The sequence below is a fragment of the Lycorma delicatula genome, chromosome 3, assembly GCF_047948215.1.
Source record: "Lycorma delicatula isolate Av1 chromosome 3, ASM4794821v1, whole genome shotgun sequence".
NCBI lineage: Eukaryota > Metazoa > Arthropoda > Insecta > Hemiptera > Fulgoridae > Lycorma > Lycorma delicatula.
The window spans coordinates 5,389,829-5,406,991 of NC_134457.1; the positions used below are offsets into that span (position 1 = coordinate 5,389,829).

Consider the following 17,163-nt stretch of genomic DNA (forward strand, 5'->3'; position numbering starts at 1 on the left):
TGTATATGAGTAGAGACTGTCTAAGATGCAGGAATACATGAAACATAAGTTGACAAAAGAAATGCAGTTTGAAAGGAAACACTGACATGATCTGCCTATCTACCAAGTGAGACTCAAGAACAAAGATCACACAGTTTTTCATTAATTCATAATAATTGTACTTATAATTTAACGTCTGTAGAATGTTCATATCGATTGACAGCTGTAAGAGAGCACCAATATGAAACTGCAAAATGAAAGGATGATGAAAGACAGAAGATTTTACAGAGAATGTGTCAATACTGAGTAATCTAAGGCAGAAGGTTTTTGAAATGAAATAAATATGTTTTACTGCATGGAATGTAGTTGAAATGAAACCCTGGGATCATTCTGTATTGTTAAAAAAAGTTCATCCAAATTCGTACACTTTGTGAAAACAAAGCTATGCCTGAACAAACAAAAAAATAAATTTTGTTTGTTTCAAATTACTTTGTTACATTAGAAATATAGATTATATAAAACACTGCAAAAAAAACCTTTTACTGAAAAAATCTAAAAATAGATGGCCATTTCAGTCATTAAACAATAATCAATAGACACTGACAAACTATTTTATGTATAGAGTGTTCGAGCTAAAAATTAATGGATTGGATTATATTTAGAAAACCAGACATAACCTCTTAAACATAGGCTCAATCAACAGGAAATATCTCCAAGATTTGTTCTGTATACTCTCGAGCCCAGCAGAATATGCATGCACAGGCAAATTCACCAAATGCAATTGTAATCAGTTGAGATGTGGACCCCACACCAAAAGGTTCAGTGTGTGCTTTGGTTCATGGAGTTTCAATCAGTTACGTGGGTTCAACAGCATGTATGAAGTCTAAATGGAATATTGATCCTCCTATATCCAAGACCATTTGGTCAATGAGATACAATTTTAAGAGAGACTGGAAGCTTGGTTTCAGAAACTGGAATTCATCCAAACGTTTCAATTAGTGACGAGACTATAGATTGTGAACACAATGCATTCACTGCCAGTCCTTGAAAGTCAATTAGGGGGACTACTTACGAACTGCAAATTCCTTGTTCCACTGTTCATGACATTGTTCATTCATAAGTAGCTCTATTTGTGAGTGTACAAGTTACAATTCCCTCAATAAATTAAACTAAATAATTGCCGCCTGTGATATAATTTGCTGCAATGCACTGTGTTGAAAAAAATACTAATTATCTTGATACTTTTTTATTTATTGATGAGGAAACCTTTCATACATGCAGGAAAGTTAACAGACAAAATTGTCAAATTTGGGGTATTGAAAACCCCCATACTGTAATGGAGAATGAAAGCGACATACTGAAAGTCAATGTCTGGTTAGGACTGCACAAAAATGATGTCATCGGTCCATTTTTTCGTGGAGCCCACTGTAAAAAGAACAAATATCTCAACATGCTTGAGAACTTTGCTGTTCCTTAGATTCCAGCAGGATTCAGTTTTCAACAAGATTGTGCTCCATCATACTTTCATTGAGATGTTATACCATGTTGTTCTTAAAGAACACTTTCCCTGGAAGTTGGATTGTATGAGGAGGTTCAACTGCATGGCCACACAGATCTCTAGATATCACTACTTTGACATTTTTTGCTTGGGGATTAATTAAAAGTTGTGTGCACCAAAGAAATTTTTCGAGATTTGGATGATTTAAAATAGAATTGTTGAAGCTGTTGGTCTAATAATGTTGCAGATGCTCTTAAACATCTGGCAAGAGTTAGATTATCGTCTAGACATCTGCCGAGCTACAGATTGAACTTTACTAACCTACATTAAAACTTTGTGAGTTGCTGTGTTTACTGAAAAAAAAAAAATTATATTAATTGGTTCTTTTAATATAAGCTGTTCCTTTTAGATATATTTAGCTTGACATCCACTATGTAGATAAGAAAAAAGTAAATAAATGGCAAATGGAGTAATAGCAAGTATTAGAAGATGAACAATACAAATGAAACTTTAAATGAATACTATAAACAAGGGTTTTAGAATAAGAGTAAAAAAAACCGTTGCTTTCACCAACTCAAGTATAAAGTGAGCTTTTTAAGTTCACTTTATATTTATCAAAAACTTAAAAACATCTAAATTACTGAAACTCAGACCACCTATTACAACTTAGTGCCATATCTTATGTAAGTTGGATAAAAATTAAAAAAAAAAAGATAGCTTGAACTGTAAACCACCCAAAGAGGTATCCTTCTCTCACAAATTCTAAAGGAGGAGATAATGGTTTTATGACAGAATGCTTACACAAAAAAAAAATCAATAAATTACATTTGTATAGCTGATTTACATTTATAACAGGCCAAACAGTCCTTCGATTTTTTTTTTCTCTTCTATGTTCAATCTTTTTTTAGCTTGCCCCTACATAACCTAAATTGCAATTACTGTTTTTAGTCACTTTATAAATGCCTCCTATTTTAATATGTTCAGTTTTATCTTTAGCACTTTTGAGGACAGAGGATGGATAGATAGATTCCCCTACACTTGGCCAAGACACAGTTAAAGCTGTTGTTTTTTATACAGTCTCTGTATGTAAGGCAGTATGAATATCAACTGCAAAACAAGATAAGAACTACAATCTCAAATATATTTTTTATATATAGTATTGAAGAGTATTTAAATCAATTTTTTTTCAATCAGTGCAATGTTTGTTTATGTAGCTGTAGTAAACAAGATAACCTCTTCAACAGAAATAAGTTATATTTCAAAACTGTAATTGAATTTCTTTTAAAAATTTCAGTAAGGCAAATTAGTGAGTTTTAAGTTTTAAAATACTTTCCTAATTGCAGTTTTTTTTTAAAAGTTTTTAACTCAAATGATATCATTTATTTTAAATTATTATACTAAAAATTATTGTTTATTATTTATATTTAAATTCTGAGTAAATTTAATGATTTAATGTTAAAAAAATTAGAAATATATTTATTGCAAAAAAAGTATTTTATATGTTGACAAATCTTTGCTTTAAACAAGTAAAGGGATAATATTTTAAGAGATAGATTAGCAAATGTATAATTTAACTGCTTTTTAGAATAATCAACAACTTCAGAAAACCTCAAAACTCTATATAATCTTTCCTACAAAATTTGAAAATTTATGTGGTATGGAAGTAACTACACGTGGAAAAATTTCATTAACTGAGATCATAGAATCAGAATTCACTGATGAGTATAACTATCTAGCTATAAAACTGTAATTAAAAAAAAAATTAACATAATAAAATTCAAAAGCAATGATAGCGTTATAAAATAAATATATATATACCTCCAAACAATAATAACAAAATGTATGGATACAACCAATATGATGAGGTAAGATAGGAATATCATCACATATGGCACAATTTGTATCTGGTAAATACTCTTCTGTTCTTCTTTTTACTGATTTATGATCAATCTTACTTTTAGAGAGTAAATTAGTGATTTTCCTTTTTATAGACTGATAATTTATAAGCGGTAAAGTGAATGTTATCAGTTCCTGGAAATAAAAAATTCATTTGCCTAAATTTCTTCCACATTATTTACATTATTGCATAACGCATATAAAGATTTACTAAAATGATAGAATATATGACAAAAAATACTGCACAGTATAATAAATGATAAAATCATTGCAGAATACACATAATCATTGAAATAAATTATGATATATATGTTTAAAAATTAAATCATATGCTCAGATTAAAACTAAAGACCAGATGAAGTTATTTCTAGCCGTATACATCAGTGAGATGGATTGGTACTGTGTCAAGTTTTCCTGAAAAATAACTTGACTAAGAAACAAAGAAGCAATTTAAAGTGCATTATAATTCCTGTAATCCACAGAGTTCAAAATTTGTTTATAAGTAAAAAATTTCTTTCTGCAATATGCACTACTAATAATGGCAAATTTTAGAAACACAATGCTGTTTGATACATCACACTATCATTTTTAGTTTTCAAGCTAAAACAGTTGGAGTAAACCTGAACATTAACTTCTCACAGGATTTTTTGCAAAGGCTTAGCTCATTATAAATTCATTCCACACAGTCAGACAGTAAACAAAGAGTTTCACATGAATATTTTATGGCGTTTGAGAGCTGCTGTATACAGAAAGAGGCTTAAGCTTTGGGAAAACCCGAGTTGAATATTACACTATGACAACACGCCAGTTCTCACATATCGCTTCTTATTCCCATTATTTAGCAAAACACAAATAACCATAGTGTTTCACCCACCTGACTCTCCAGACTTGGTCTCAGAAAATTTTTCATTGTTTCCCAAATTGAAGCTAACCTTAAAGGAGATCAATTTCAAATCTTAAAAGAGGTTACAGAAAATATGATAAATCTGCACATCATCCTCAAAAAAATGTGTTTCACAAAACGTTTCAAAATGGAAGATACATTGAAAGAGGTGTATTGCCAGCAACAGTGACAAGCCTAAATAAAGTTGTAAATACATTAATAAAGTTTTTATTACACGCCTTTTTCTTGCACATTTCTATAAATATTCTTTCCTTGTAAGAATCTCTCAGAGTTCTGCTGCCCACAAAGTTATTACCGTAAATATGACACAATTGTTGATGGATTTTGAGTGTCCTTCCAATTACATAAAAACTACAATAAGTAATGACGAATTACTTAAGTAGCCACTGAAACAAATAAATGACAGATGGGAATGTCATGAGATTAAAGATTTGTTGTGGGTAAATATGCATGCATTGTTCTGTGGCAACTAGTTTATGTAATGGCTAATAGAAAGTCAATCCCAGAATAACCCTTGAATAAAGTTAACATTAAAGAGATAACAAAGTAAGAAATAAAAAAAAATAATTCTATTTTTGGCTGAATTCTTTTTATGTTTAATTAAAAAACTATTAAGTGAAATTTTCCAGAGTCAAGTATACGAATTTTCATAGGAATAACAAATACAAATTAAGGTTTAAACTAAATAAAAAAAAGAAACTGCTGTGTTTTTAATTTCACTGATTATATTATTCACTGTAGATCAATGTGTGTATTTTAAAGAATATCTATTTGTAAATTTGTTAATCTTAAAAACATGAATGTCATGGTCTGGTTTATTACTTAATGACATTCATTTTTTCTTTTTTCCTGAATTTTTACCATCCTCTTCCACTAAATTTCATATATCAGTGCAAACTTTTTTATATTGTTTATTTAGTTGAGTATTTTCTATTAAGAATTAAAATAATTATACCAAGTAAGTATAGTGAAGTAGTTAACATTGTAATGTTCATTTTTGTTTTGTTACAGTCTTCTGTTGCATTAGATGGTGTAATATTACACTAATAGCGGTTCTTCATATTTTCTGAAAATCATAGCATCAATATACAAGGGTGGTAAGCTTAGTCCCAGATGATAAAAAAGTAACTGTTTATTTTGTAAAACAGTGGTAGTTTTGGTTTGCAATGTTTTTTTTTTTTACTTCCCAGCTATAACTGCACTGAACAATTATAAAGTATGTTATATAAAAATAAAAAAGTAAGCTAATCAGGTCAAATATTGCATGTTAGGGTTTTCCACAATTTGATGTTTCATGGCCCCCATTAACAAAAAAAATACAATTTTGGCAATGAAAAAGTCCAGCAGAATGTAGGTATGTACATATGTTAACTTGTTTTCACTTATGTCTTCAGTCTAAACAATCAGATTTGGATAAAATTTGCATGATGACCTCTGTATATAGACACTGATGTTACTTAATTTTGGTCAAAATTAATCAAGGAGTCAGTAGATATGGACATCATGGGTGCCATACTAAAAAATTTATTCAAATTGTAAGTCATTTTTTTTACAAATTTAATGTTGCTTAGGTAGCTAAAATACTTTATGATTGTGCTTGTTCTTACATGAGGGTTATTTAAATATATACAGGAATTTTCCTGTGTGGTCTGAGGAAGAGCAGTGAGTTTGGTGGGGTGCTGTGGGTAGTTAGTGGGATATATGTAGAGGGGTACAATCTGCCAGCCACACCTGTAGGTCACATTCCCACATCAGTAGCAGTGTATCCGAACAGGATATATTATTGCCTGTTGCACAATGAATTATAATCTTGATTTCTCACCGACGAAGGTGTCCAATCCTCTGAAATTTTTACTTGACTCCAGGTACAGTTCAGAGATGCTACCCTGTCAAAAATTCAAGTGTTTTGCCTAAAAATTTCAACGTGGCTGTGATGCGATGGAGAACATCATCCACGGACCTGCATTACTGATGTCAACATTCAGGCTCATCGTGACCTTGTGGAAGATGGCCACCACATAATCGTCATTGAAATTGCATCAGAGGTGGGCATAAGGGTTGAGAGTGTGCATACAATGTTGTCAGACACTCTTGGACAGAGAAAAATGTCAGTGAGGTAGGTTCACATCTTATTGCTGAGGCATCAAGAAATTTTCTGGAAAGACAGCACAGAAAGAAATCTTTTATCAGCGACTTCTGAATTGCTCTGAGGAAGGAGAAGCATTATTGGACTGTATTGTGACCAGTGCCGAAACGTGGGTCCACCACTTCACCCCAGAAAGCAAGAGAACAAGTGTGGAGTACAGTAAAAGTGGGGAGAGAACACCAATCAAGAACAAGAAATACTTGCCAACCGGAAAATTTCTGGCAACTGTGTTTTGGGACTCAAAAGGTGTGCTGCTGATTGATTTCCTGCAGAAACTGTAGAGATGGTAAATGCGGGATACTACTACTGCCACTTGTTGGATTATGTCAGGGTTGTTTATCGCAACAAATGATCAAATGATGCTAGCAACTGATTTGCAATGTCCTCCTTCTCCACAACAATGTACAATCACATACAGCAGCTCAGACTCGCTATAATTCACTAAAATTCATTGGAGATCTCCTGAACACCCACCTCATAGTCTGACTCCATGTGATTTCCACATCATGAAAATCATCATGATTTTTTCACATGTTTGGTTTGCTGAAAGAAGCTTTAGGTGGGGAAAGATTCAAAAAAATGCTTCAGTCAAGCATTATGTGTGCAATGCTTTGCTGACTTTTTAAATATCAGGTATAAATATTACTATATCTTAAGTGTGATAACACTTTTTTTTTTGTTTTAATTCTGATTGGTTAATTACTGGTTGATTCTGTAATTATCTAGTATTACTAAATAAATAACTTTTCCACTTCAAGATATTCTCATTAAAGGCAGAAAAAATTGTTTTGTTTGAACTGTACATTTTAGCAAGATTAATATGGAATATATGAGAAATGTTCAAAGAAAATACAAAAATTTAGTTATACTATAATCAGTGCACAGAGTGTTGCTGGCTTCTAAGAATTTTTGGACTGAAGGATTATTACGGCTTTTTAAAATTCACAGTATAATAAAAACATTATGTAGTAAATTTAGATCAAACTAGTTTTCCACTAAAATTTGGCAGTTTAAAATCGGATTAAAAAAAAATAATTGTCACTTTGTTCATAATGAAATGCTTAAACTTTATGGTAATTAACAATCATTTTGTCACATTAGTTCTTGAGCTAATACGTAATGAAAACTTAAGATGGCCATCATTTTGAAGTTCATTAATATAAAATTTCTGAATGTTTTTTGTAGAGTATTAGTTTAAAAACATATGCCAAATTTCATTAAATACATATGCCAATTTGTTCTGGAGATGTAAATTTCTATTTAAAAAACAAAATGGTAAACAGATGGATAAAAAGATATTTTTGGACTATGGTTATAGGAACTTTTTATCTCACACTGATGTTAGAAAAATAATACTGAATTATTACATTTATACACACACACACACACGCTTATTTGTACATTATATTAATCATGATTATCAATAAAAAGGATTACTCACAATAAAACCATGCCAAAGTAATTCTCTTGTCATATACTGATAACCAGCAACCCTGTTTAAACCAGGTGAAGCAGTGGAAACTGGTTTTAATCTTAGAACTCTATCAATCAATGTAGGGTAATCACCATGCCGTAAAAACACCATTAAATTAATAAGACTTGCTAATAAAACAATAACTTCAACGGTAGATAACATTCTTTTTATCTAAAAAAAAATTCCAATTAATTCTACAGGTAAACTATTCTACTGATATTAGAATTTACATAAAATATCATCCTGAAATTATAGCATAGTATTTACCGAGAAAGAATCATTTTTAAAATTATATCTTACATACAGCTTAAAGAAAAAACTGATTTTTATAATATATATAAATATATTATACCATACTTTTTTTTTTAGTTGTATTTGAGAATTCAAAATAATGAAAAAGTTAAAAAATAATGTTAATTATAATTAAAATGGTAATAGTTAGTTTTAACAAGGCACTTAAAAAAAAAAAATTGTAATTTCACATTGGCTGATGAAGATCCGAGATCTAGACGACCTTACACTACAACAAACAATGAAAACATTGATGCAGTTCATGTATTGTCAGAATGATTTGCTCCCAGATGACATTATGGTGAGGGTTTCATAACACCGGTGTGTCAGATGGGAAGTCACAGCTTTCGAGACCAACTTACAATCTTCTGAGATCACTGAGGCAGAGGCGCATCAGGTGATCTGCAGTATGGCACAGCACAGGGCCCCCAGATATATCACAGTGGAGCTCCTCGTCCGAACGCTTCCAGTAGTTCTTGGTCTTCTAAATAGAATTTATAATAGGCTGCTCTACATAGGCCACTTTCTGGCATGTTGGAAGCATAGAGACTTGGAATTGTTGTTCAAAGGTGGCAACAAAGATCCTAATGTTAGTTCTTAAGTTTACTAACGCTCTTGCCTGTGATTGGTAAGGTTTTTGAGAAGGTCCTATATTTGTGTATTAATGTTAGATTAGTCACTGATCATTTGCCAATGGACAACCAGTATGGTTTCCGACCAGGCAAGAGCACTGAGGATGGCATACTAAAGATGGATATAGCTTCCTCTATTTCAAGCAAATATGTATTGGGGATTTTTCTGGACATATCCGGGGCATTTAATAACTTATGGTGGCCCTCTGCCCTGTTTCAAATGCAGAAGTGTAAATGTACACTAAATGAATTAGAAGTGCTCTCAAATTATTTCATCCATTGAACTGTTTCCCTGCGTGATGGTGGCTCGCAGATTTGCAAGACCCTAACTAAAGGATGCCCACAGGGCAGTGTTCTAAGTCTCCTTTTTTGGATTATAGAATTCGATTCCATGTTACATTTGAGATTGCCATGTAGTTGTCGTATCATTGCCTATGCTAACGATGTGCTACTGCTGACTGAAGTATATATAAGGTAAGATATATTTCCTATAGTGTATGATTTAGGTGTGATTAGATGGGTTTCCCCCAATCGGTATATCATCCAGTTTCTCACCAAGCATGGTGCCTTTCGAGCGAGATTGGCTAGGTTTTGTTTGGTGGATTCGAGTCAATGGCCAGATTGTGGGATTGATGTACAGTGGACCAAGTCCTCTATGTCTGTCCTGATATGAGGTCAATCATTCACGAGCTGTTAGAGAACTTGAGAGAATACATTCCTTTCTGGATTTCTGTATTATTTGGATGAACAATGAGGAGTGGTCTATAGAGGCTGGTTTTCTTTGCGCCCTTGTGGTGTGTAGGTCTGGAGAGGGAGTTTAATCAAGGTATTTGATCATGGTAGGATCCTGGGTGGCTAGGTTTTCGGCCTAGGCATTAGATTGGCTGGAGGTAAGAGCATTGGCATCGTGCCATGGTTATATTGGTATCATTTGTTATTTGATTTGATTTGGGGCTCCCACTGTCGAGGATGGCCATGCTGCCGGGGTATGGTAGCCCATGTGACCGCAGGCATGGCTTCATTCTGCTGGTGGTGGTCCCTGATTGTAATGGTAATGCTGCACGAGAGACTCCATGAAGGGATTGGATGGGAGTGCGGGGTTTGTCCCCGGTTCATGCATGAACCATAGGAGAATGCCCAGTGGCTGCCACATCATGGCTTATACTGACAATGGGTTGCTGCTGGTTGAGGGTGACTTGCGTGCTGAGATAGAACTCAGAGCAACACAGGCATGCATTGTGGAGTCTTCAGAATAAGATGGTTTTCAGTGTGGAGAAAACCATTACAATGTTACCTAAAGATTATCTAGCCGTGATCCGTCACCTGTGGGTTGTGATGGACGGCCTTCTGATTAGGTCTCACCATTCAGAAATATCTGGGTGTCATCCTTGAAGAGAGGCTTCGATTCAGGGAGCACCTTCAGTTGTCACAAGGAAGGCTATAGATGCTTTCTTTTGTGTTCGTAGAGTTATTCATCCCAATTGGAGGTTGAATTATATTGTACCATGCGTATTCTTTACAAAGGTGTCTGCAAGGCCATAATGTATGCTGTGCCTGTCTGGGCTCATCGTTTACAATTCCAATGTTATAGGGACTTTCATTGCAAGCCCAGCAGCGCCTTCTATTGTTAACTGTTGGAGGCTACAGACTGTCTCATAAGAGGCAGTCTCTGTGATCGCCGGCATAAAACCCATTGAAATTTTAGTTACAGAACACAGCAAGCAGTATGATTCTAAGAAAGGAGGCTTTGACTATTGGCAAGTTACGTTAGAATGATTCTTCTACTGGTCGATACACACATGGTATATTTCTAAATGTTAGGGAGCTGCGAGCAGTTAGGTTGGTCTCTCCCAATCGGTGCACAACTCAATTCCTTTCAGGACATGGTGCTTTTAGGAATAGTTTGTGCTTTTAGATTTGGTTTGACTGATTCAGACTTGTGCTCGGACTGTGGGGTCAATGACACTGTGAACCATGTCCTTTATGTTTGTCCCTGGTACGAGGCTGAACATACCAAAGTTGTTAGGGAGCTCGAGAGTAAATTCTTTTTTTGATATGCGAGTCAACTGGAAGACCTGCAGAAAATGAACTATCCTGGCTGGCTTCCTTCATTTCCTCACCCTGAGCAGAACGACTGAAGCGGTATAAGTAGAGTAGCACCCCAGATGGCTAGGGACCGCCTAGACAGTTGATTGGCTGGAGGTTGGCGTGTTGGCATCAAGCCATGGTTAGTCAGTAAAAGTAATGGTGATTATTGTTAAATGTTAGCTGTCGGCAGAACGATGACTGCACTGCCAAGGGTATGGGTAACCGTGCAGCTGTGAGGTGTAGAGTCGTTTTGACGAAGGCAGTTTTGAATGAGCAAGCAACATTGTTGGCGGGATGGCGACTGCACCACTGAGGGCATGGATTCCCATACAGCTGTGAGATGCAACGGCATTTTGATGATGGTAGTAAGTGAAAGTAAATATCACACGGGACGCTGATATCATATCAGCGATGAAGCTGAGTGGGAGTAGGAGGTCTGTCTGCGTCTCTCTGATAGACCAGATTGGCGTTCATAAATGAAACCAATCAGGGATATGAACTGACAGTTGAGTTCACTAAGAGAACCAGGAATAAATTTAGTTGATGTGTATAACATTTTTGGTGGTATGTTATTTATTCAACTGCCTCGAATATAAGACATTATGCACAAATTGGCTCTGTAAAGTGTAGAACTAGGTGCAGGGTTCGTGCTTCCGTAAACTCAGTTAGCTAGTTCAGAAGGAAACAATGTAGGACATTCAAGATGGCCAGATGTGGTCTGCGGCGAAGGCAAAAGCTGAGTTATAAATCACTGATGTAATTGTCTACAGAGGTATTTACATCGGTGGCATCCCAATGAGGCCGGGCTTATAACTATGAGATGTAAAAAGTTAGAGGACAAAAGACAACTCTTGTTAAAGCCCACCAGGGCTTGTAATGGGGGGGGGGGACTGGTGTGGTGACTGGAAGCGTCACAAGGCAGGTCTTCCCCTATGGGGTTGGAATGTGGCGACCGGTAACATCACATGTTGGGTGTCTTCCCTTATGGAGTTGGGGTGTACAAGAGTTTGCTGAGCAAGTGAGCATCTGAAAAGCATTACACCGTACAATTTAACAAGAAAACTTAACATGGATTGCATCTCTGCCCAATTTGTTCCACACGCTGACTAATCATCAGAAAGAGAATTATGTTAACAACAGTCAAAAGGTCTTGTCAGAAAGGCTTGATCTATTATAATTTATTTCATGTGATCAGACAGTAAACACAGAATTCTACAAAAAAATTTATTGACATTTAAGGGATGTTGTACACAATAGGGTTGAGCAGTGGGAAAACCTAACTGGATGTCGCACTATGACAAAGCGTCTTATCTGCCATTTTCTAGCAAAACTAATGGCAACCACTATGTCTCATCCACCCTACTCTTCAGACTTGGCCGAAGCAGATGCTTTACCAAATTTAAAATAACATTAGAAGGACATTACTTTCAAGCAATAAATAAGATTGAGAAAAATATATACAACAGCTGCACACCGTCCCCAAAATGAATTCAAGGAAATGTTCCAAAAATGGAACAAAGACTGAAGTTGTATTATGAGCAACAGGGAACTAATTTGGAGGGGGCAAGCCTACTTAAAATTGTAAATACAATAGTAAAGTTTTTATTGCACAAGCTTGCCCTTTTTTTAAAAACATTTCATACATAGCATGATAATTTAAATTAACATTGGGATGGAAAAAGGGATGTGAAGGAAAAATATTTTCAATAAACTCCTGGTAATCTTGTAGAACTATTAGAAAAGCATACATAAAGTGTAGAATATAATAAAAATATTATAATTACTAAATTATAATTGTCAGAGCTTTTTGAAATGGAGCAGCAGTGTGAAATTCATGCTGCATCCAAAATCAGCAATTTTTTTGTTATAAAACCAGTCTCTCTATTTTAAAAGATTATATTATATAAAAACCATAAAGACCATTTTTAATTAAAACATTTTCAATTTAAAATAAATAAAAAATGGATAAAATATATTAATAGTATTTAACTTATGGAAAATTACATGATGTAATTTTGAACTTGAATCTTCAGTGCTGTTAGATATTTGTGATATTTTCTGTTTTAAATATGTGCAACCAACAGTCAAAGCAATAAGTAATTGACCTTTCTTCTTTGTGAAGTCACTTCCATACTTCACTCTTAGCATTTGCTGTCCAAATGTTGCATGATGACGGCAAACAGAAAGCTGAAATAAACAAATAAATAACTTTTATTTGGTAAAACCTTTCTAAACTTCATTATCTTTACTTTATAAGTAACCATTTAAATAAGTACAGCTTGAATAAATATATAAATATTTACACATGTCAGAATATTTATATCGATATCTATACCAAATTTAATCTTATTAAATTTATTTATCAGTTGCTTGAATATAATTTTCAGTGGCAACAACTCACTGTACTGATTTTGCTTCAAAATGAAGAATTAATTTACTTATGATGTATTCTCAACTAACTAAAATTTAAGGCCTACAATTATAATTTTTTTTTTACAATTTATTTTGAAAATAGGACCTTAAGGACAAAATCAGTTGTCTTTCAACTGAGCATCATTGGAGTCAGATGTTGACAAATACTCTTCTCTAAATCAATAGTTATTATCTGGTCTGATAACTTCTATGCTAGAGTATCAATTAAAAATTTAATTGCCAAATTATCTGAGTTTTTTCATTAACAGAGTTATTTTGTACTTAACTTGCTAATATCATGGCAACATGTGTGATTTGCAGTGATAATATTAAAATTATAGCCAAGTCTCCTGCAGTACTTGTTCTGGAATATGTTATTACAAAGAAAGAATTGGATTATTTACAATCTGAGGGTCGAATTTGGGTAAATTTGGCATTTGAGTATTATGGTGTAAATAAAGATCAGGGGAATTGGTTGGAAGAGCAATCAAGTTAAACTGATAAAGTGTTACAAGTAATTGCAAATCTTAGAATTGAGAATATTCATCTGAAGAAGAGGGTTAAAGAGATGAAAACTTGATCATATGATAATGAATGATATGAAAGATAATGGTAATGAAAGATCTTACACAGTTGAAATTCACGGGGGTCCTTGAAGATGACAAAGATGTTTGTGACATTGTCAAAAAAGTAGGCATGACACAGGATGTAAATATTATTTATTACTCTACTGATGTCGAGTAATTGGCTGTGTGTTACCAGCTGAGCCAAGGAGGCGACTGACAATCCTGCAGATATCAATGCCAGGTTTGAGAGATCAGAAGATAAGCTGAAAAAATTGAAAAAAGGGTAAGAGAAAAACTTCATAGGTTTGTAGTTCAGAGCTCCCGCCCAAATTTTTTAAAGCCTAATTATTGGTAGAAAGAAATTGATTTAATTACTTATGAATAAATTGATAATTGAAATGAAATTTTAAAAGGTCGCTTTTATCAATATGAATTACAAAAACTAAACATAATGATGTATAGTGATTGAGAAAATAATCAAAAGAAAGGCCAATAAAGCTTATGTAAAATGGTTAGGTTTCAATAAAAGTTACAATTCATGGATAAATTTAAAAGATGTTGTATGAATGTTTGTTTATTTTTTTATATAGATTCGTAATGATGAAATTGTTTTTGTAGCGCTAAGTTTTATACTGATAAGTTATTTTTCCATGCCAATTTATTATTCAAGTAAAGAACTTGATGAAATTATTCATAAAATTATGTCTGCTGAAACATGCATAAAAAATATTATTTGTCATGAAATTTAAACTAATATTTTATTGATGTAACATTTAAAATTTATATATATATGAACTTAGTAATAATAAAATTATTGGTGAATCATTAAAAATAAAATAGGATAATGACAAAAAATGTGCAGCTCCTAACTTTACAACATTTGATTTTAAATACTCCTTCACTGAATCTGAAAGACCAATATATATAGTTGACATAATTACAAAGTTTATATTATGTATTAATGATTAATGAGTGTTGGTGTGCAGTGCATGTAAAAATAACTATTCAGAATGATTTTGACTATATTGATGTGCTAGACACATACTGTATGAATAAAATTCAATATGATTTCTTAATTCACTCATACCTTACATACCCAATTAGTAAAATTGACATAAACTTGACAATAACACATACATACATCTTGTTATATTTATATATACATATTCAATACATTTTGTTGAAAGGAATTATAATTTCAATATTCTATTGGTGTAACATTTAAAAAAAAAGTTTTATAGATAAATAATATGCAATTTCATGATAGTAATTTTGTTGGTGAAACAAGAAAAGAGACATCTTAAAAATGCTTGAATTCTAATCCTGCAACATTTAAGTTTAATTACTCGTTCAATCCCATCTGAAAAAAAACAATAAATTGTACAGTTTATGAGTTAATTAAAAAGTTTATATCCTCTATTATTGATTATTGGGATTGAATACATGTAAAAGTAACTTTTCATAATAATGAAATTATCGATGTGCTGGATACATTTTATGTGAATAATGAGAAATTTTTGATGAAATTCATGATGATTTGTTAATGTAGTCTTATATATATATACAATCAATAACTTGTTTTATTGAATTATAATTTCAACAACTTATTAATTCTCAATTTAAATATTTCATATTAGACAATGAAGGAAATAAAAAAATAAAAAAATCACTATTGGATGCAAATTCAAAATTGGGATAAGGATGTAGTAATTCTAAACAGTATAAACATAGTTCTTTGTTGACAAACACTATTAGGTGCATTATATGCACCCCATCCATTTGTGGAAAAACAAATATGTATGGTTTTTAATCTTCTTTTAATTCATTCAAATGGATTACATTTTAAAAATTTGTACATATTTTAAAAATCTTTACATCAACCATATTATAGAACAATATCAGAAATTATGATGCTAAATCTAGAATTTTGTAACTATGAATATACTGAAAACGATCAAATTATTTTACCAGAAATGGATAAATTGCATTTAATAATAATTTTTGATGATGTAATTAAGAAAAACAAAGCATTGTAAATGAATATTTTGCTAGAGGTCGACATAATGATATTGATTGTTATTTAGCGCAAACATACTCTAAAGTTCCAAAACAATTAATATGAAACAATTTTAATTTTCTAACGTAAGAGCATGTAAATGCTGATCTGTCAATTGAAGATTTTAAATATTTATGCAATCATTTATGGAATAAAAACCATTATAGTTTTCTGTTTCAATAAACTTCTAATCATTGATTAAACACTACATTAACACTACAAATCAATACATTAATGCTACACATTAAACAATTATAGGTTTTTAGTTGTGTAAGCTAAATTTATCAATTTTTATTTTTATTTTTTTATAACATCAATAAACTAATCGTTTCAATAGTGACATTTTTCTAAATAGAATTACGGGAAAAAGAAGCAACAATTGGTTAAAATAAATAAGTTGAATCTTTTAAATGTAAAAATGCAGCTTATATTATGGGTTTGGCAGAAGATGCTTTATTTGCTAAAATCTGTAAACTAATAATTGAACCTATAAAAGAAATTTAAGAAAGTGTTGAAAAACATAATAAACCAAAACCAATACCAATACCGCCACCAACTGATAGTGAAATTGATATTGCTAAAGTACATCATGAATTGGGTGATAGGTTATCTGCTATTAGAAAGACAACAACAAACTAGTAGTTTGCTAGCACAAGATTTAGAAGTTTCAGATGATGAATCACCATTTAAACAAATAGGACATTCAACAATGTTATCACAACAAACCGCTTTAATTGATAATGTTGATGATGAACAAACTCAAACTGCATATGAAGATGAAGAACCCATTAAATATACAGATATTGTGGCAGGTAGCCCATTTACACAAGTTTCTGATACACGAGAAAAAGATTTTAATGTTATAAAACAATTACAAATGTTAAGAGAAGGTTCAAAAGTTTCACCGGATCATGTGTATGGTATGATAAAAACAAAAAGATAAAAGCACTTTGGGTAATAAAAAAATTGAATTTGTAGAAGATAAAATCTATTTGGATAATTTTATCTATTTGACTACACCTCTGGTATTTTAGAGTTAATTTTTAAAAACCAGATTTGAGAAAAGTTCATACAATAGATATGCAAACTTATGGTGAAATGTTGAAATAAACTGGTGCTCACTTAACAGATGCTGGAAAAGTAAAAACAAACAAATCTTTTAAATACAATGAAGTAATTAAAAAAGGTTTTCCTTCAAAAAGAACTAACAGATCCATTTCT

At 32.4% G+C, this 17,163-nt stretch overlaps 1 protein-coding gene across 1 annotated transcript in view; it reads right to left on the reverse strand.

Moving 5' to 3' along the window:
• LOC142321361 (peroxisome biogenesis factor 2-like) overlaps positions 1–17,163 on the reverse strand; it is a 60,401-nt gene that overhangs the window by 3,123 nt on the left and 40,115 nt on the right. The window contains exons 4-6 of the mRNA XM_075359384.1: positions 12,913–13,095; positions 7,865–8,068; positions 3,296–3,508 (exon numbers count right to left, since the gene is read on the reverse strand). Of these exons, the coding sequence (XP_075215499.1) occupies positions 3,296–3,508; positions 7,865–8,068; positions 12,913–13,095 (600 nt within the window). The remainder of the gene's footprint in view (positions 1–3,295; positions 3,509–7,864; positions 8,069–12,912; positions 13,096–17,163) is intronic.